The sequence below is a fragment of the Manis pentadactyla genome, chromosome 13 (assembly GCF_030020395.1).
Source record: "Manis pentadactyla isolate mManPen7 chromosome 13, mManPen7.hap1, whole genome shotgun sequence".
Classification (NCBI taxonomy): domain Eukaryota; kingdom Metazoa; phylum Chordata; class Mammalia; order Pholidota; family Manidae; genus Manis; species Manis pentadactyla.
Genome location: NC_080031.1, coordinates 59,610,545 through 59,631,390, shown reverse-complemented (window position 1 = coordinate 59,631,390; position 20,846 = coordinate 59,610,545). Strand labels below are relative to the sequence as shown.

General features: G+C 49.6%; 1 protein-coding gene across 2 annotated transcripts in view; it reads right to left on the bottom strand.

The window, feature by feature from the left end:
* Positions 1-20,846, bottom strand: part of ADAMTS2 (ADAM metallopeptidase with thrombospondin type 1 motif 2) — a 233,869-nt gene that overhangs the window by 25,051 nt on the left and 187,972 nt on the right. For both annotated transcript variants that reach the window (XM_036892594.2, XM_036892595.2), the window contains exons 7-12: positions 17,347-17,452; positions 16,548-16,691; positions 16,025-16,157; positions 14,569-14,682; positions 4,258-4,403; positions 234-409 (exon numbers count right to left, since the gene is read on the bottom strand). In XM_036892594.2, the coding sequence (XP_036748489.2) occupies positions 234-409; positions 4,258-4,403; positions 14,569-14,682; positions 16,025-16,157; positions 16,548-16,691; positions 17,347-17,452 (819 nt within the window). The remainder of the gene's footprint in view (positions 1-233; positions 410-4,257; positions 4,404-14,568; positions 14,683-16,024; positions 16,158-16,547; positions 16,692-17,346; positions 17,453-20,846) is intronic.

Here is a 20,846-nt window from a genome sequence, read left to right as displayed (position 1 = left end):
CCGCCAGGTGGCGCCTGGGGGAGCCTGGCAGCCCTGCATTCTTGGCTTGGGTCCAGTGTACTGGCTCCTCTGGGACTACAGTTCCGCAGTGAACCCCCAGCACCACCCAGGAGTGGGCCCGGCAGCCACACGGGCCAGGGCAGACTCTGCGGGCAGCCCAGTGCGGCCGGAGCTGGCCCACGCAGCACCAGCGGCGCAGGACAGCGCAGCCCTGCCCGCCGCTCTGGGCTCACCGTCCCGGTGCTCGTGCGGCAGCCAGTGGTGCTGGGCATCGCCGTGCTCGAAGTACAGGTCCCACTGCCGGCACTGCTCCTCGCGGAAGTCGGCCAGCGGGTCGGGGCAGTCCTGGGAGTTGCAGAGCTGGATATCGTAGCCAAGGCCTGAGCACGTGCGGCCTCCGTTAGCCGGGCTGGAGGAGAAAGCAAAGGCCTTGTGTCTCCGTGCCACCCGGAAGAGGTCAGCACTCCGGCCGCTTGTGGGGTTCTGGGGATCCCTGAGTCCTAGGCGTTGGGGGTCAGCTCTGATGAGTGAAGGGACCCAGTGCTGCCCTGTCCCAGCTGCAGACCTGGGCAATCTCCAGCCTCCTGGCCCCAGAGCATTTAGTATGTAGAGGCTGATAATCCTCCCCCTCCCGCGTCTTGACCATCCCTTCCCGCAGCTCCCATGCTGTGACTGGGGGGTTAGGTCCCGCCTCCCGGCCCCCACCCCAACCACTGCTGTAAGCCCCAGGATGGAGGAGATGTGCAAGTTTCCTCCACATATGGGCCTGGGCCTGACACACAGCGGGAACTCAAAGGGCAATTCTGAATTAGCAGAGAGCAAGGGTCCAGAACGCAGTGGTCACTCCATTCACTGGCTTTCTTCCACTCAGAGAATTTGGGCTGCTGTTTCTGAAATTCTCTCACTTCAGTTAGGGTGGCCCCAGTCCACACAGCATTAGCTGGAAGGCCTGCACTTCACAGTGCCACCTGCCAGTTGTGGCAGAGGCCCCATCTCAGCTTTGGGCAAAAGTCCTGCTCTGCCTGCGACCAGCAGTGGCAGCCGCTCACAGTGAACAAGGAAAGAGGCCAGCTTCCTGGAGGCCCCTCGCACAGTGCCATGTCATTGAGGGAAGCTGGCAGAAACGATATAAGAAATTTGTGGAGAAAGAACTGAGAGGCCTCAGTGCTTGGTAGACAGGATGACAGAGCAACTAGGTTTGCACCAGGGCCACGGATGGGACCACAGACCAGTGACAAACTCACAAGAGCAGCACCAGAAGGGGGTGCAGGCCTGGGTGCTGGTGAGGGAAGCCTGGGGACATCGGGGCAGCAACTGCTGGGACAATAGCAGAAAGGGGCTGTGGTGTCCCCGCCACCCTTAGCCAGCCCAGGCAGGGGCTGTACAATTTCAAGGGAAATCCACGCAAAGTCCAAAAGAGAATGTGAGCAGGAGGAGTCAGGGGAGGCAGGGGAGGAAGAGCAAGCGGAGACTGTAGATTGTTTTCAGTTTTACAATTGCAGGAGTTGTGGAGCAAGGAGCACAGAGGCATGCGGCATCAGAGCCTGGATGCCAAGGGGGTAAAGACCAGATCTGCTCTCTCTGCAGCCTGGACGTTACTCCATCAGCACGTGTGGTATAATGATCTATAAAAAATTACATATATGGTCATCAGATGACAAAAGTACATTTCTCATGCATATCTGGTCTTCATCCACAGTTCCTGGAAAGGGGAAGTGGATGTCTTGTTATTAATGAAGGTGACTTTTGGACCCCACCCAAGGGCAGGGGCAGTTGCAGCAACGTGATTAGATATTTCGAATTTTCAGTCCCACCACTGACTCTGGTGATGGAAGAGTGGCTGGAGGCTGAATCAGTCAATGGTCAAGGACCGAGTCAATCATGACTGTGTAATGAAGCCTCTATAAAAATCCAAGAGGACAGCTTTTTGGTCCTTTATCAGAGAGCTTCCTTGCTTGGGGGACCAGAACGCTTCCACATGGCACAGAGCCAGCCCCGGGCTCTGCAGGACAGAAGCTCCTTTGTTTGGGACCTTGCCCTGTGCATCTCTTCATCTGCCTGTTGACCTGTAACTTTCAGCATATCCTTTAATAAACTGGTAAAAGTGTTTCTCTGATTATGTGAGCAGCTCTAGCAAGTTAATCAAACCTGGCAGGGTGGCAGGAGTTGTGGGAATATCCAATTTGTAGTGCTGGGGCTTGGGACTGGTATCTGAAGTGGGTGTGGGGGAGTCTGGCAGGACAGAGTCCTCAACCTGAGGGATCCGACGCTAACTCTGGGCAGACAGCATCAGAACTGAGCTGAATTCTCAGCATGTTGCTGGTGTCCGATAACCTCATAGTGTGTGTGTGAGTGTGTGTGTGTGTGTGTCTGGGGAGGACCCTGTGTTGGAATCGGCCTCAGAGCACTAAAAGAGCATGTGAAGGGCAGCAGAGACCAGTCATGTTACCGAGTGCTTGCTGCATGCCAGGCACCGCACCGTGGTCGGGACCGGCTGTCCTCGCCCAGCAGGACTGTCCTGCCAATCTCACCCCAAAGGAAGTACAGTAGCCCCAGGGGTGCTTGAGGGGAGTTGGATGGCAGGGCAGCTCTGAGCCCCCTTCCTGCCTTTGTGCCAGATGGTGGCCTGGACCCACAGGCAGAAGCTGTCAGAAGCAGGAAGGAAGCCCTCCAGGCATGGGCTGGGGTGGCCAGCCCAAAGCACAGGTGCCCAGGAGGCTTCTAAATCCCCGGGGCACGGGTCCCATACCAGGATGTGGACTTGATCCCTCTCCCCAGAGCCATGACTGCTGATCTGCTCTGGCTCCCTGGTGGCCAGTTCGGGGCCTAGCCAGAGAAAGTGTGGTAGCCTGCTGAGCAGAGCATGAGACTTGCTGCAGAGGCCACAGACCAGCCCATGTGGAGGGGCCCCAGAGACCTCCAGGGCTTAAAGTTTGGGGTCACAGGCTCCTCTGAGAAGTTCAAGTGAAGCTAGGGACCTGCTCCCCAGAAAAGCACATGTGCATAGAAAGTCACAGACAGCTCCCGTTGAGGCCAGGGCAGGGCCCACATGAGTGTGGTGAGCTTGGGACTGACTGAGGCTTAGGGGTTCAGGCCCCAACCCCCATATCGAGGGGGCCCAGGTAGATGGAGGAGGTGCATGAGGCTGGCTGGGCTGGGCTGGGCTGCCCCATGAAGGGGGCAGCCTGAGTTGTTGCCCACCAGCCTGCATTTGGGCCTGGTGTTGCCATGGTGCCCAATATGAAAGCTGGAAATATGTTTTTTTTTTAAGAGTGAAATTCCAGAGTTTTAATATTTTCATGTAAATCAAAATCTTTAAAACATTGGGCAGACCAGAGAATGAAAGACAAAAGCCACATCTCCCAGCAGCCAGGGCCCTCTGAGGGGCAGGTGGAAGACCGGAGTGAGCTGGCACCTGGGGGCTCTGCTCACATTCCTGTGCATGCCCCCAGATGACCCCACCAAGCAGGCTGCCTGAGGCCTGGGGGCTAGCTGACACGACCCAAGCCACACGGGGCTGCGGGGCTGGGGCCTGGGCACTATGCCTCCATACCCTCCCTCTCCATGGGTGCTGCACTGGGTGAGGCTAAGGTGAAGGGCTCACAGGAGTGGGCTGTGCATGAAAAAGCAAGTGGCTGAGGAGTGGGACACAGACTCAATAGATATTTATGGGGAGGGGATAAGAGGGCCAGGGCAGCAGGGGAGGGGAGGACAGCACAACAGGGCCTGGGGCCTGCCTAGGAGGCAAGAGGGGAGTGTGGTTGGGGGAGTCTGGTGGGCACTGGGCAGCTGGACACAGGCGGCACTTTGCTAACCCTGCCTCTCGCCTGCTTGCCAACAGAGGCTGCCTGCTCAGGCTGGGGCCCGAGAGAGCCCTTCTCCTTATCCCCATTTCCCTGACTCTGCTCCACCTTCAGTCCTCAATGCCCTTGACCAAGTAGGGCAGAGGAAGCTGATGTCTTCCTCCAGAGTAGGGTGCAGGCCAGATGGGGGAATGGCCCCAGGCTGGCACATCAGGAGACCAGGTTTCCATCTCTGGGTCTGGCTCTGCCCCGTGTGGGCTGGGCGTGAGCCTCCCCTCTTTAAGTCTCAGCTTCCTCCCAGGGACGGTGTGGACGGACCAGGGCTGCCTGCCCTCGAATGCTTCTCTAATTAATGTGCAGTCAACAGGGGCCTTGCAGGATAGGGCTGGTTAGCAAGGGGCCTCAGGGCCCACAGCTGCCCCCGGGAAGGAGGGAAACACTGGGGCCAACTCACTGTGGGTTGTCACACTGGCGGGTCCTGAACTTCACACCTGTGCCACAGGTGCGTGAGCAGGAGCCGAATGGACTCCAGGCACCCCAGTTGCCGTCCCGTTTGAGGATGTCAGGCGTCAGCCAGATGCAGTGTCCTTTAAAGCAATGCTGAAAGACAGAAGGTCATGCCCTCACCCACTGCTCACACCAGGGCTGCTCGGATGCCCGCCCTCTTCAGCCTGCAGTTCCCGTGATGTCAGCTTGGCCCTGGAGGCAAAGAGAAAGCAGACCCTTCTTCCCTCTAGAAGTCCAGCTGGCTCGCCCTGCTCCCCTGCTCTAGCTGCCTACCATTCTCAATGCCTTGTCCTGCCACTTGGTCCCCCCAGACAGAAATATATAGAAATGAAGGTCAGCTGGGCAAGGCTGGCACATTGCTAACCCTGCCTCTCACTGGCTTGCAAACAGCTTCTTCCTGCTCAGGCTGGAGAGAGCCCTAGAGAGCACCCTTCCTCATCCCCATTTCCCTGTCTCTGTTCCACCTTCAATCCTCAATGCCCTTGACCAACAAGGGCAGAGGAAGTTGATGTCTTTCTCAAGGGTAGGGTGCAGGCCAGGTAGGGGAATGACATGGTAAAAATTCATGACTATTGTAAGCAGAGCACTGGTGTGCAGGGAACACAGGTCTACAACTTGAATCCGATCACACTGCTCTGCTTTCTCCCGTGGGGAAGAAGCTCATACAATTAAGGGCCACTTAAAAAAAGATTGCATAATTAAAAATACCAAGTTAGGTATAAAGTGGAATATTGATTTAGAATAAGAAAAACACATAAAAATTAAAAACTAAAAATTGACCAATACTACAAACGAAAACAGAGCAGTGATTTTTTCAAATTAATTGATGCAACTTTCCCTGCAATTCTGACTGCATGCTCCTTCATCCCCTCTTCACATGACAGTGATTTTGTAGTATTGATTTCCATAGAGAGAAAGATAATGCAGCTCCTCCTCAAACAAACTTTTTCTGTAAGGACCAGGAACTATTTTGGACTTTGTAGGCTATGATCTCTGTTGCTAATCCACTCCACCACTGGTGCATGAAAAAGCAGCTATAACCAACATAAATGAAGGGACATGGCTGTGCTCCAGTAAAACCATTTACAAAAACAGGCAACAAATGGACACTTCTAGAATGGAGCTATAAGGAGGTTGGTGAACTCTCTCCTCAGTAAAACCACCATGTAACTGGAGAAAATTATTTTTAAAAAACAACCACTTAAAGTATCTGGAAATTGTCTCAACATCAATATAACAAATGGAGAGACATTTATTCAAGAATGTCTATTAAATCTTGATATGAAGAGTGAAAATCTATGGCATTTGAGCCACAGCTCTCTCCCAATACTTTCCCAGCTCAGTGTGACAGAAGCTTCATAGCCTAGAAGACGCAGCTCATTACCCTCCCTGCTCTCAGTCTAGGACTTTTTACCTTGGAAAAGGCAAACCACTGGACCTCCCATACCTCTGTGTTGCAGAAAGTCTATTCATGCAGTGGCAGCCAAGAGGATTAGGGGTTCCCTGCCCCATCCCCCCTTCCCCACTCACAGGGTAAAGACAGATATGACGGCCAAGAATACTGGATTCTAATGGCCCCTTCTTCAGCTTGCTCATAGGACAGAGGTTCCATGTGGACAGGGGGAATCCAAGACCAAGAACTACCATCACCATCCAGTGACCCACTTAGTCCAGGAAGGTCACTCTGGGAGAAGTGGGCCACCCTGGCCCAGTTCCACTGCAGTGGTGCAATGGTCTTCCCAGAGAGACAGGTAGGAAAGAAAGCTTCACAGCTCTCTCCAAGGGGGCTGGCTTTATTTGGAACAGAGCATGGGGAAGTTCATGCCAAGCGCATTGTCAAAAACAGCAGAAATCTTGGTAGTGAGCAATTAAGAGGAAGCTAGTGGATCTATGATACTAGTAGCAAGTACAATAACCCTACTAGGAATGTAACAGAGAGATCCAAGAAAAACACAGCAAAGCCCCTGAGGTCTGAGGAAGCCTCAAAGATTTGCAGCACTCTGCCTCTGTGAAGGGCCCAAAATCTAACTGAGTCACCCTGTAGACAAGCTGTACTCCAGGGTATTATCAAAAACACAGCAACCAGGTGTGATACCAATGGGGGAAGAACAACCAGAAGCTTAGCAGGAAGGTCAGAGAAAAAGAAAAAGAGACCCTGGTTAATACCACTCTCCTTGGGTGAGTGTAGGAGCTGTGTGGTCAGGGTGACTATGTACATGCCCAAGGCTGTGACCTCTGAGGGGCAATATCACCAGCTGACTGCTGGGAAAATAAAATTTACTGAAATAGTGCAGCAAGTCACTGAACAAATAAACAAGCAAACAGGCAAATGGCACAAGATCCAGGGGACTCAATACCCAGAATTTCTTCAATGTGTGATCTAAAATGTCCAGTTTCAAACAAAACTTCTGAGAAATGAAGAGAAACAGGAAGGTAAGCCAGTGATATAAATTACTTTTGAGGATGCCCAGATTTTGGATTTAGCAAATATTTCAAAACAGCTATTATAAATATGCTCAAAGAACAAAAGGAAACCATGTCTAAAGAACTAAGGAAGAGTGGAAGAACAATGTTTCACCAAATAAAGAACATCAGGAAAAAGATAGAAACCCTAAAAAGAACTAAATAGGAATTCTGGAGTTGAAAGTAAAATAATTAAAACAATAAATTCACTCAAGGGCTCAACAGTAGATTTGAGTGGGCAGAAGATAGAATCCATGAACTTGAATATAGATCAGTAGAAATAGTGCAATGAGGAGCAGAGAGAAAGATGAACAAAGACAAATGAACGCAGCCTCCAAGAAACATGGGAGACAAGTCCACTGAAATGTACATTGTAAAGGGAGAGGACACAGAAAGAAGAAAATAATCAAAGAAATAATAGTTGAAACCTAAAATTTAATGGAAACATTTACCTACAAATCCAAGAAATTTAACAAACTTCAAGTAGGATAAATGCAAAGAGATCCACATCCAGACACATTATAGTCAAACTGTTGAAAGACAAAGAAAAATGTTGAAAACAGTAAAAGAAAAATGACTCATTGTGTCAGTACAACAAAAGCCAAATAAGAGTAACGGATGACTTTCAATCAAAAATAAAGGAGACCAGAGGCAATGATGTCAACCCAGTATTATAGGCAATAAAACTATCTCTCAACAATGAAGGTAAAAATAAAATATTCCCAGATAAGCAGAAAATGGAGAATTCACTGCCAGCAGACCTGGCATATAAGAAATACTAAAGGAAGTTATTAAGGATGAAAGTACTAGAGGATAATTCAAATCCACATGAAAAACATGGAGCACTGGAAATGTACACATTTCTAGAAAGAAACAGACTACCAAAAGTGATTTAATAAGGTATAGATCATCAAAATAGACCTATAATATAACATGCAAAGGAATTGAATTAATGTGTTAAAACTTTTCCTACACACACAAAAATCCCAGATGGCTTCACTAGTGAATTCTACCAAACACTTAGAAAAATTAACACCAATCTTTCACAAATTCTTCTAAAAAAAACCCCAAAACAGAAGAGAATATTTCCCAATTCATTCTATGAAGCTAGTACTACCCTAATGCCAAAACCAAAGATATCACAAGAAAAAACTACAGAATATCTCTTATGAAAACAGACAGAAAAATCCTCAACAAAAATTCTAGCAAACCAAAACCAACAGCATATTAAAAGACACCATCACCAAGTGAAATTTATCCCAGGAATGCAGGGTTTAACATCTGAAGATCAATATAATAAACCATATTAATAGAATAAAGGACAAACTATATGATAGCCTTGAGCCTCAAAAAACATTTGGCAAAATCTAGCTTCCCTTCCTGAAACAAAACAAAACAAAACAAAACAGTCAACAGACTAGGCATAGAATGGAATTTGTTCAACCTGATAAAGGGCCTCAATGAAATGCCCACAGCTAACATCATGCTTAATGATGAAAGAATGTATGCATGCTTTTCCCCTATGATCAGGAATAAGACAAGGATGTCTGCTCACACCACTTCCTGTCAACTTTGTACTGGAAGTTCTAGCCAGGACAATTAGGCACAAAAAAGAATGAAAGACATCCAGATTGGAAAGGAAGAAGTAAACCTATTTCTATTTGCAGATGACATGACCTTCTATACAGAAAATCCCAAGGAATCCAGTAAAAAACTATTAGAGTTAATAAATTTGGTGAGATTGTAGGATACAGGATCAATATACAAAGCTCAATTGTATTTCTATAAATTTGCAATGAATGAATTGAAAATGAGATTTAAAAAACAATTTTATTTACAATAGCATTAAAAAGAAGGAAAATTATTAGGACTAAATTGAACGAAATGAAGTCTAAAACTTGTACACTGAAAACTACAAAACATTGTTAAAAGAAATTAAAGATCTTAACAAATGGAAAAACATACCATATTCATGGATGAGATTGTTAATATGGCAACACTCCCCACATTGATCTACAGATTCAGTGTAATCTTATCAAAATTCCTGCTGGAATTTTACACAGATTGAGAAATTGCTTCTAAAATTCATATGGAAAGTCAAAGGATCAGAAATAGCCAAAACAATCTTAAAAAAGAACAAAGTGGGAGGACTCACTTTCCTACTTAAAGCTTACTACAAAACTGCAGGAGTTGAGAAAGTGTGGCTCTGGAATGAAGTTAGATGAATATAGCAATGGAATAGAATGCAGAATCCAGAAATGAACATTTACATATGGTCAACTGATTTTCAACAGGGACAGGGGTGCCAAAATGATTCAATGGAAAAAGAATAGCCTCTCCAACAAATGGTGCTGGGACAACTGAACATCCACATGTAAAAGGATGATTCCCTCCTCATACCTTATCCAAAAATTAACTGAAAATGGATCATAGACCTAAATGTAAGAGCTACTGTCTTAGAATAAATCACAGGAATACATCTTTTTGACCTAATTAATGGCAATAGATTTTTCAATACAACACCAAAAGCACAAGATTCAAAAGAAAAAATAGATAAATTGGACTTCATTAAAATAAAAAACTTCTGCACATTGAATGATACTATCATGAAAGTGAAAAGATAATCTACAGAATGGGAGAACATATTTGTGAGCCATATATCTGATAAGCCTGATAAGGGACTTGTATCCAAAATACATAAAGAACTCAATAGTAAAAAGATAACTCAATAAAAAAATAAGCAAAGAATACGAGTAGACAATGATCCCCAAAAGATGTATAAAAATTGCCATTAAGGACATGAAAAGATGCTCAGCATCTTAGGCCACCAGGGAAATGCAAATCAAAACCACAGTGAGAGACGACTTCACACCCACTGTGATGGTTATAATAAAAACACAGACAATAACACACTTTGGCAAGGACGTGGAAAAAATCAGAACCCCTCGTACATTGCTAGTTGGAATGCACAAAGGTGTAGCTGCTTTGGAAAACCATCTGGCAACTTCTCAAAATGTTAAACACAGAGTAACTGTAAGACTTGACAATTCCATAATTGGTACTTATCCAAGAAAAATGGCACATCCATACAGTAACTTGTACATGAATATCTCATAATAGCTAAAGAGTAGAAGCAATTTAAATGTCCATCAACTAATAAATGGATAAACAAAACACAGCACAGCTATATAATAGATTATTATTCAGCAATAAAAGGGAATGAAATACCAATACATGCTACAACATGTATTAATCTTGAAAACATTATGTTAACTGAATAAAGCCAGCCACAAAAGGACACGTACATGATTCCATTTATAGGAAGTGTCCAGAAGAGGCAAATCTGCGGAGACAGGAAGTAGATTGGTGATTGCTTAGGTTGGGTGGGGAAGCTGAATAGGAGAGACTGCTAATGCGTATGGGGCTTCTTTTTGGAGTGACAAAAATATTCTAAAACTTGATTGTTGTGATGGTTGTGCAACTCTGTGAATATACTGAAAATCATTTAATTGTACACTTTAAATGGGTGATTTTAAATGTGAATCACATCTTAATAAAACTGTTAGGGAAAAAAACAGGTGGCAGGTGGAAAGTTGGTCTGTGTGCTGCAGTTGTCAACCCCTGTTCTAGCCTGTTGAGGGAAATATTTTATTTTTTAAAATTATCGATAATTTGGAGAAGTTGTTGGTGATGTCATGTGAACACCGAGATGATCAAATTTGGAGAAACTGCTTCCAATTTGCTTCCTGATGTGGATTTCAGGGTGTTTCAAGTTTCCCTGGACAGAGGAATAGGGAATATTCTTGGGATAGCAACATTCAGTAACTGTTGCTGTTGACATTCTCATGGGAGCAATTTTATGAGCTTCATATTGTCTTTGATGATGTCAATATTTCATGTCAAATAAGGCAGAAGTTTCAATGCTTTTCCAGTGTGTTCATCTGATTCACTCCTCTTCATTAATTGAATTATCAAGCATTTCAAGAGCCTGTCACTCTTCTTTGATATTTATCTCTTCCTCCTAATGAATGACTGCTTTTGGTTTAATCTGAAACCTTTTTGTGTTTAAATTAAATTTTTGAAGTCAGAGTTATTTCTACTGATTTCTCTACTCGTTTTTCTCTAACTTTATTTTCCATTAATTTTTATCTGGACTTTTCTTTAATAAATAGATTTTGTATATGATAAATGAAGGCATATATATATATATATATATACATATATATATATATATATATATATATCTCCAAATCAGAAGTCTGCAATTTGTTCCTTGTTTTATAGAAGCATTCCAAAACAACTCTCAAAAGTGCAGTTCAACTGGTGTATTAAAGCTTTATCAACATTTTAAATAAACTTTTTGCATCCCACTTGCAGTCAGGATTCTTTCCTGGTCTTTGAAAATTTATTTTGACAGGCTTATTCTTTGTAATACTTACATTGTGGGTCTTGGAGAGCTTTTTAATAAGCAGACCATCTTATTACACTCAGCCTTTCTAAAGAAATGTCCAAGTTGGATCTTTGTTTAAAGGAGACCATTCATAAGAAAAGCCCCAAAAGAAACGTTGACCATTGTCACTGTAGAAGCAGCTGCATCTCAGGTAGAGTTGGGGATTTTTCTCCAATGATTTGAGGAGAATGGGCTGCACACAGTCCATATACCACAGTGACCATGTGTAAGTTGGCACAGTGGTGGCAAGAGTATTTTCAGAAGCTATTCTTATACCTGGACAAATATAATAACTGAACTATCCACGAAGAAGATACTGAGAACCATGTAAACAAGCTGACAAATATACTCATCGCCAATTTCTGCTCAGCCAAACCACAAAGCCCCCGCGGTGACCCTAATGCCAGTTGGCAGAGGAAATGTATCAGAGGGAAGCAGCAGTGGAAAGAGAAGTTGCCTTATTTGGTTATGGTTAAAATACCTTATTTTTAAAAAATTTATAAAAATATAGGATATGGTGAGTTCCTTCCTAGGGCCTTGGAAAGGCTCCCAGCAAGTGAGGGGCCCCAAAGGTTATGCACCATAGGCTTCACCGTAAGCCCACCTCTGCTGCCCTCTCAAACCTTCCGCGGCGGCAGGACTTAGACTAGCCCCTCGGCATGGCACCAAACGCCCTGTCTGCCCCCTGCCTCAGCTCCGCCACCGTGCCAGGCCCCGCAGCACCTGCTCCCCCCAGCAGGCACTCCGCCCTTCCTCCCCATTGCTGGGAAGCCCATTGCCCCCCTTCCTTCCCCCTCCCGTCCCCCACACCCCTTTAGCCCATGCGGTCCAGAGCAGCCCCCTCAGGACCAAGGCTCTCACTCCCCCAGCTGCCAAGCGTGTAGGCTGCTCATGGCTCACAGCTGAGTCCCTCTCCAGGAAACGCCTTAGCCATAGAGCGGCCTAGCTCAGACTCATGCCCCTTTCCCAGGGACAGCCATATCCAATGACTGGAGAAGGTTTGGGACAACTCTGAAAGGCCAGCCCTGAGCCTCAGGCGGGGTCTGCTGAGTCCGCGATGTGCCTGCATCGCTGCTCCAGGTCTCCCTCTCTCCACAGACTCTGATCCTGAGAGCACTCCCCAGGAAAAAGCCTGTTTCAGAGCCCATGTCCAGGGGAGCCGTGCTCTCATGTCTAAGCCCTGGTCACCCCCATGCACGTGCATCCCTCCTGGTTCTCGGCTCTCAGATAAGCACTTCCTGGCCTCCCTTTGTGGCCATCTTGGCTTGGGAGCCACCTCGCCTCTTCCTTCCTCACACAGGCCTCTCACCCTTCCTGACCTGAAGTGCCCCATGCCTGCCTTAGTACCAATCTGAGCCCTCGTGGGCTGCTGCAGGGGCTGCCACTCTCTTGATTCTTTCTGGGCTTTGAGCAAGTGGTCAAGGGCTCCACCACCATCAGACTGGGCATCTGGGCACATGGCTGGCAAGCACCGTCCAGAGCCACCCAGGGACAGGCAGGCTGGCTGCAGGCCACCCGTAATGCTGCTCATGTCCTTCTAGGCACCGTTAGTTGGTCTCTCATCCCAGAACATGGAGGGGAAGGCAAGAACCCAGGGAATACTGGCTGGTCCCCCTGTGGCTGGTGGGGCAGGGTGGGGCTGCAGGCAGGGAAGAGGGCCCAGGTGGGGGAATGCTGTGGACTGCATGCTTGTGTCCACCCAAAGGCTGCATGTTGAAGCCTAAGCCCCCCCTGATGAGATAACATGGGACCTTTAGGAGGTGATTAGGTTGTGAGGGTGGGGCCATCATGAATGGGATCAGTGCCTTCATAAGATATGAGACAGATGACTTCTCTCTCTGAAATGTGAGGACACAGTAAGAAGTTAGTAGTCTAACCCTCACCACAGCTGGACCCTTGCCAAAACCTGACCATGCTGGCACCCTGATCTCGGACTTCCAACCTCCAGAACAGTCAGAACGGTGAGGAATAAACCTGTTGTTTCTGCCCACCTGGTCTGTGGTATTTTTGTTAGAGCAGTCGAAGCTGACTAAGATAGGGAGTGAGCGACTACTCCTGGTACCTCTGAAGGCTGTGACTGGGGCCCAGCCTGTAGGTCACTGGTAGCCATGGGAACAAAGGGGCAGGAGGATGGGGGAGGCCCCACGGTGGTTCCCTGTCCCTGTGGGACACATTGATCCCCGGCCTGGAACTGGGGAGCTGGGCATGGGACAACTCAGGACACCTCCCGGCCCACAGTGTGATATGCCCTCTCCTCTGCAGACAGGCCTGCATACACAGAGGCGATACACCCGCACTGTAGAAAACATGAAGAAAGAGCAAGGCGAATCACCGTTAATCCCACCACACAGAAGCTGCCTCTCCAAGAATTTGGCTTATTTTCTCCCAGATGACTGAGCATTTATCAGAGTATAATTTCTCTGAACAATTTCATACTCTGATACCTCAGTGTTATTATAAAAGAAACATGCTTAATGTTATTAAACTGCTTTAAAGACATATGTTCAAATACCTACAAATGTTTCACCCAATAGAGAGGCTATTTAAAAGCACAAGGTCACGCGTGTCCAGAGCGAATTCAAAGCCCATCACATAATCACGGAGCAGACTTGGAGGGGCGGCATGGGTAAGTACCATGGACAGCGCAGGTGCCCGAGCAGGGACTGGGAACTCTGCCGGTTGGTCAGACAGCTGAAAGGCAGCCAGTTCTGTTTCAGGAATGGCATGTTTATCATTTTGACCCACTATGGTCCTAGGTTTCCCTTCTCCATCCGGCAGCACGTCCCAAGCGGGACCATGTGCTAGGAGCCTGGGATGCGAGGATTAGTCAGTTGGACAGTTAGGTGACCTGTGGGAGTGGGAAAGGATGGCTCAAGGTCACAGTGAGGAAGGAGACCTGGGCCTTGAACTCTGTGCCCAGACGCTGGGCTGCCCCTGTCACTATGCCTGCCTGCCAGTTGTCAACTCTGCAGGGACACATGACAGGGCACAAGGGCATCAGGAGTTCTCTATGCTGAGCACATGTCTCTGAAACTGAGTTCATGAAAATTTGGGGTGTGCACTGCCTCCCCAAGAAGCTGCATGCAGAACACATGGATCACTCTCCTGCCAGCAGATGCACAGAGGCAGGAGCCACCTTTGCCCCCACAGGGCCTGCATGCCCCCTGCTGCCCTGATCCTGGCTCAGGCAGGGAGGGCAAGGTGAGTCTGCCATCCCGGCACCTGGACAGAGGTCTGGGGTGCTGCGTGTGGGGAGTTATCAGAAAGCAGGCGGACCCGAGGGCACTGTAGGACTGCCCCTGGAGATCTGTGCATGCCACAGTGCCTCCCTCTGCCCCAACTCACCTTGCCAGGTGCGCACATGGTGCCGTCCAGGGGTGGCCCCTTCTTGGTCTTGCAGAAGTAGGGGTTGTCAGGGTGGCTGCACCACAGCTGCTTACAGGGGTCAAAGGTCCGGAACTGGAAGAGAGCGCTAGCAGCTTGCCAGGCTGCCTCCACTGCAGGGACTCTCCAGGGGTGCTACCCCCACCCCGGGGGGCTTCTTCGACAGCTCTGGAGCCAGGCACGGCTTGGCTGCCTGTGCCAGGCCCATGTGGTGCCCTGAGCTCTGGGACTCTGAGGCTGAGAACTTCCAGAGCACAGTGGCTGCTTCACATCCCTGTGGGCTGCTGGGCACCCCCAGCCTCCAGGCCTTGGCCATTGTACCTGCCATGGAGCCCAGACACACAGCTGGGAGCAGCATACTTGGCATAAGGCTAGGTGGGCATCCTTCTGCCCCGGGAGTGGCTGATGGCTGGGGGGTGGGGGCAACTGCTGCTGTAGGGCCCTGTGGGCACCCTGCTATCGCCCTGCTGAGGACCTTCTGGAGCCTTTCTGAAGCCCTTCCCTCTGCTCCAGCATGCCCTGCACTTGCTCCCGCCTTGGCCTCTGTCCCCTGGACCTCACAGGTACCTCTCCCCTGGCCTTTCTGCTTCCTGTATTGACAGCCCTTCCTCTAGGACATCCCCCAGGCATCCAGCTGAAACTCAGACCTGGCCATACCACTCATCCTTTCAAACCTTTCCAGAGCTCCCCATCCCCATGAGTGGACCCCACCATGCTCTTTAGGCAGTCATGCAAGAGTCAGACTGCCTGCATCAGTATCTGGGCCCACCACTTGCTTGCTGTGTGGCCTTAGGCACATTACCTAACCTCTCTGGGCCTCGGTTTTCTCCTGTACAATGGGAATACTTTGCTTGTTTACTTCATGCAGTGGAGATGAACATTGAGTCAGATGGTAACAGACACTAAAGCTCTTGCCACACTGCCTGAAACAGAGTGGACCTCAATCAGCAGACACACTCAGTTCTGATGATCCGATTTCCTGCTGATGGCTCTGTCGTGGCACTCGACCCTAAGGAACAACTGGTTGCCCCTTCGCATGCTATGTTCCCTCACTCCAGGCCTGTGCACATGTGATCACTGCCTTCTGGGATGTCCTCTCCTCCCACTTAGCCTTTATGCCTCACTTCTTCCTTGGGGAAACCTCCTGAATTCTCCGGGCATCACGGGACCCTTCCAGCCCCTGCCATCCCTTGCTGCTTCCCTGGTCACAGCCCTTGTGACCTGCATGCTACCTGCCCAGGGCCAGGTCTGGGGCACTGGGGGCTGGCTGAGGAGCCGTGGGTACAGCCGGAGATGCTGCTGTTCTGGAGGGCGCTCCACCCGCCTGCAGGAGGCGCTCCAACACCAGCCACCTCTCAGGTTCAGGGCACGCTCCTGACCCTGGCTGCTCGGGTGCCACAGGCTGACTGACACTCACCGCCGTACACATCATGTAGCCCAGGCCGAAGTCGAAGCGGCACTGCTCGTTCATGGAGTAGTGCAGCCCCGGGAGCTGGGGCAGCACCGGCCAGTCATGGGCGAAGGGGTCGTCCCTCAGGCAGTCATAGGAGCTGTGAGGGGACACGCGGGCGCCGCAAGCAGCCTTCAGCGGAACTGGTCACCCAGCCAGTGAGGCAGCTGCAGCCCCTTCTGGAGCCGTGGTGGCCGGCCTGTCTGCTGTGCTGCCTCAGTTTCCCTGCTGCATCTCTTTCTTCGTGTAAGCTATCCAGGCATTCCGTGAAAGGTGGGGCTGCTGTGCCCACTTTCCATTCAAGGTCAGGCCCCTAACAGTGGGACCCCCCCACCCTGCCACACTGGCCTGCACTGCCCTCTTCCCTCCCCTTCCCTGTGGTCAGGCTGGAGGACCCGAGGTCTGAGGGCTCCGGGCACACGGGGGCCATGCGCCCTCCTGGAGCTGAGAGTGGGGCTGCGGGCTGTGCTCGGGGACCGGTGGTACTCACTGCAGGTAGCGGCTCAGCTCCTGCTGGCTGCAGCGGGACCAGTGGAAGCGGTGGAAGGCTGCCTGCACCAGCGGCGCCATGATGCTGCCCAACCGCACCTCATCACCACAGCGGTTGCCCTGCCCGTCGTGCTCCATGCCCAGCCTGTGCGGGGAGCCGAGGTGGCCTGGCTGGACCCTCACCTGCCCGCACGACCTGGAGGCTCCACCCCACAGCATGCCCCCTGAGCTAGGTGGTGCCCATTCCCTCCAGCTGGATTCCTAGAGCCAGGGGCACTTGGGGAGACTGCGCCCAGCGGCAGCCCCTCAGGATCCTGCCCTCCAGGCGGGGCCTGGTTCGGGACAGCGTGTGGAGGTTGAGGCATCGCGGTCCTGGGTCTCCGGGCACCTCCCCTCACACTCAGCGGAGTGGGCGCACATCCGTGCACAGATCCGGGGCCCTGTGAGGTTTCCCAACCCCTGAGCTCCAAAGCACAGGTCGTATCTGGGAATGCACAGCCACATGGGGTCTGGCTCTATCCTGGACAAGGCTCCCTGGGAGCCCCTGTCACTCATCTGTAACATGGGTAAGGAGCCCCCAGCCCAGGGGCTCCATGGCACCCACTCAGCACTCATGTGCTTCCTCCCTCGGTTTTGTTCCCTCGGCAGAAAGGGGACTCAGGCCAGCCCTGCACAGTGCTGGGAGGTCAGCACATACCAAGAGCTTTCCATCCAGGGCATGGCCCTCTTGGGGCACAGAGGAGAAGTGGGGCTCCTCTGAGTCTGGGCCTTTCCCCCACAAGGACGGTGAGGCCACTTACACATGACCGGTCTCGTGGGCCACCACGAACGCTGAGGAGAAGCCGTCCTCGTGGTTCAGGGTGCAGCTGCGGACCGGATGGCACATGCCTGTGACAGGGGCATAGCCTGCGAGGAGACAAAGGGCAGCTCCAGCTCCCTGGCCAAGCCCTGCCTGAGTCAGGGGCCCTGGCCCCGAAGCTCCCCACCGCCCCTGAGCAAAAGAGTAGAGCCAACTGCGCCCGCTGGCAGAACTCAGGAGATGCCCGCCTGGTCAGCAGCCTCATCTCTGCACCTGGGTCATCCCCAAGGGCAGGGCTCCCCGCGAGGACTCTGCCACCTCAGCAGCCTCCTCCCTGCCATCCCCTTTCGTGTCGCCTATCTTCCCTGTTCAGTCAGTCAGCCAGTGACCTTCTGGCCCCCAGGCAGCCTGCTGCCCCCACACCTCCGCCTGCTGCTGCAGGTGCCCGAACCCTTGTCTGCCTGGCGTCGCGGCCTGAGCCTATGCCCCGGGGAGGGTTTTCCCTGCTCCTCCGGGTGAGCCCCCGTGGCTACAGTGCACAGCGGCCTGCAGTGATGCTGCGCCCAGAAGCCGCTCAGGGCAGAGCCGGGTGGCGAGAGCCAAGGCGCCAGGCTGCCCCTTGAGTCACGCTGACGGGACTGGCCAAGGAGCCTGAACGAGCGACGTGCCTCCAGGAGCCCTCAGCCAGCAAACCCTGCCCTCCAGCCCAGAAGATTCTGAGTCACGTTCCTGCCAAAGGGCTCCCCTCTTCCAGGGGTCTGTCAGGAAGGAACCGAGGCTGGGCAAGGTCCCCCCAGGATGGAGGGTGGGGAGTGGGAGTGGGAAGGGGTTTGCAGCAGGCCATATCCCCCAGTAAAGATGCCCAAGGGCCCTCTGGCCACCCCCACCCCAGTCAAGCAGCTTTGCAAGAACCACTGAATCACAGGCAACAGTGAGGAGACGTAGGGCATTTTGCCAACCCAGAGGTTCTGTGGCAAAGGAAGCAGTCGGAACCGGAGACTGACAGGAGCGAGGGGAGGACTGCGGACTGAGCTGGAGCAGCCCAGGCAGGAGCGCAAGAAGGCCTCAGGTGGCCGGCCTGTGCAGCAGCTGAGGCCCGGGAGGGCCGAGGCTCATTACAAGGTCGCTTCAGATGTCCCAGGGGGAGCCTTCCAGGGTGACATTCCCATGCAAGGAGAGGGCACGATGCTGAGACCCGACCCAAAACTGAGGGAAACCAGAGAATGCAGCTACGCCACTGGCCCCTGGATGAGATAAAGAAGTGCATCCAGAGCTGTGTGTGCCAAAGGGGGCCTCTACCAAGATGTCCGGGGTCTCCCTTGAGGCCCACCAAGCGAGGAGCCCCGATCAGCGCTCAGAAGCCTGACCCAGCCCCACCCACTCCTCTCAGACCCCCAGGGAGGATCCCAAGGCAATTTGTTCAAAGGGAAAGTAGAGAAGAACAGGAGGAGGTCATGGTGGCCCTCCAGTATGCTGGATTTAGACTTGTTTGTGAAAGCATAGTAATCTAACTATGTCTTTTCCCCTTGTAATAGGAAAATGAAAATCTTATTTTTTGCTTTGCAGATTTTGAGATGATTGTTCTTGAGTCAGTGTACCCAAGCAAATCAGTGTGCCAGGCTTGCTTATGATTGTGCTACAGTGCAAACATTTCTCATTCACCCCATCTTGGGCCTTTCTGATCTGAAGATTTGAAAAGTATCTTTATCATTATTTTTGTGTCTTTCTTACTGTATTTTGCTGTTGTTCTCTCTTTCTGGAAGCTTTACGAGATAATTACTGTACCTCTTGGATGCAGCTTCCATGTCTCCTAACTTTTCCTTCATATTTTAATCTTTTTGGATACTCTTGACTTTCTATTTCAGTTTTGAATTTTCATATCTTTAATTTCATAAGAAAACTCTTTGTTATTCTCCTATTCTTCCTTGCAATCTGTTCTGCGTTCAGGGTTGTATTTCCTCCAAGGTTCTGGGAATATTCCTCTTTTAAGAAGTTCATTCTCTCAATTACCTGTTTCCTCTGGAGTCAGTTTTCCAATTTTGTTTTGCATCTAGGCCCATCTTTTTCATGTTATAAGTTAAAAAAAAAATGTCTGGTAATCCTTGGCGGACCTCTTACCTTTTTAAATGAAAGTTGAGCCCACTTAATGTAAAAGGCATAAGTCATAGGATACAACAAGTGAATTACCACAAAGGCATCACACCACAGTAGCCACTTCCCCCGCCAAGAAATAAAAGTGACTTAGCACCGCAGGAGCCCCTTCTTGTTGCTTCCAGGCAAGACTCCCCTTCCTCCCACTCTCCTCACTTTTAACACCACAGATTAGTTCTGCCCACGTCCAAACTGGAAATAAATGGAATCAGAAGTACACATTCTTCTCTGCCTGGCTTCTTCCACTCAATGTTCAGTGTTTGAGATTCATCCATGGTGTGATGTGCAATGGTACTACTTTCCTGGCTGTGTGAATATATCACAATTCCTTTGCCCACTCTCCTCTTCATGGATTTAAGGTACTCTCTATTTAGGAGTTATTGCATGTAATGCTGTGAAGAACATCCCTGCATAATGCACACGTGGGCACACGTGCCTGCACATGTTGGGTGTGTGTCTAGGAGTGTGTAGCTATTGGGAGATGTACTCTGGACTTTAGATACTGCTAAACAGTTTTCCAAAGTAGCTGCACCAATTTATATTCCTACCAGCGGAGCATGAGAATAACAGCCCCATCCTCACTAAAATGTGGTATTTTCAGTCTTTTTAAATTTTAGCCATTCTGTTAGGTGTGTCTGGTGTCTTGTTTCACTTTTCATCCATTTCCCTCATGTCTACGGAGGCTGAGCACCTTTCATGTATTTACTGATCGATCATTCAGGTTTTTTAAGAGCCTGATAAAGTTTCTTGTCTATTGTTCTACAGGGTTGTTCGCTTATTATTATTATAATACATTTTTCAGAGTTCATATATTTCATATATAAGTTCTCTATTAGACATATTAGGAATATTTTCCCCAGTGGACTAATAGTGCCTTAACGAACAAAAGCTTTTAATGTTAATATGGTACTACTCATCTTGCCCATTGTGGTTAGTGCTTTTTATCTCTTTTGTAAAGAAATTATCTCTAACTCCAAGAAATATGGAGATACTCTCCTATATTATCTTCTTTAAGTTTTATTATTTCACCTTTCATATCTTAGATCTAAGATCTACTTAAGATCCAAAACATCCACAAATTTGATGTTCATATATAGAGACATAGGCTAATGTCCATAGATGCAGAAAAAGCATTTGAAAAAATTCAACACCCACTTATGATAAAAACTCTCAATGCATGGGTGTAGGGGGAATGTGCCTTAATACATTAAAGACCATATATGATAAACCAAAAAACTAGCATCATAATAATGAAAAGCTGAAAGGTCAGGAACAAGACAAGGGTGCCCACTTGCTACTTGTATTCAACACAGTATGAGAAGGCCTCACCAGAGCAATTAGCCAAGAAAA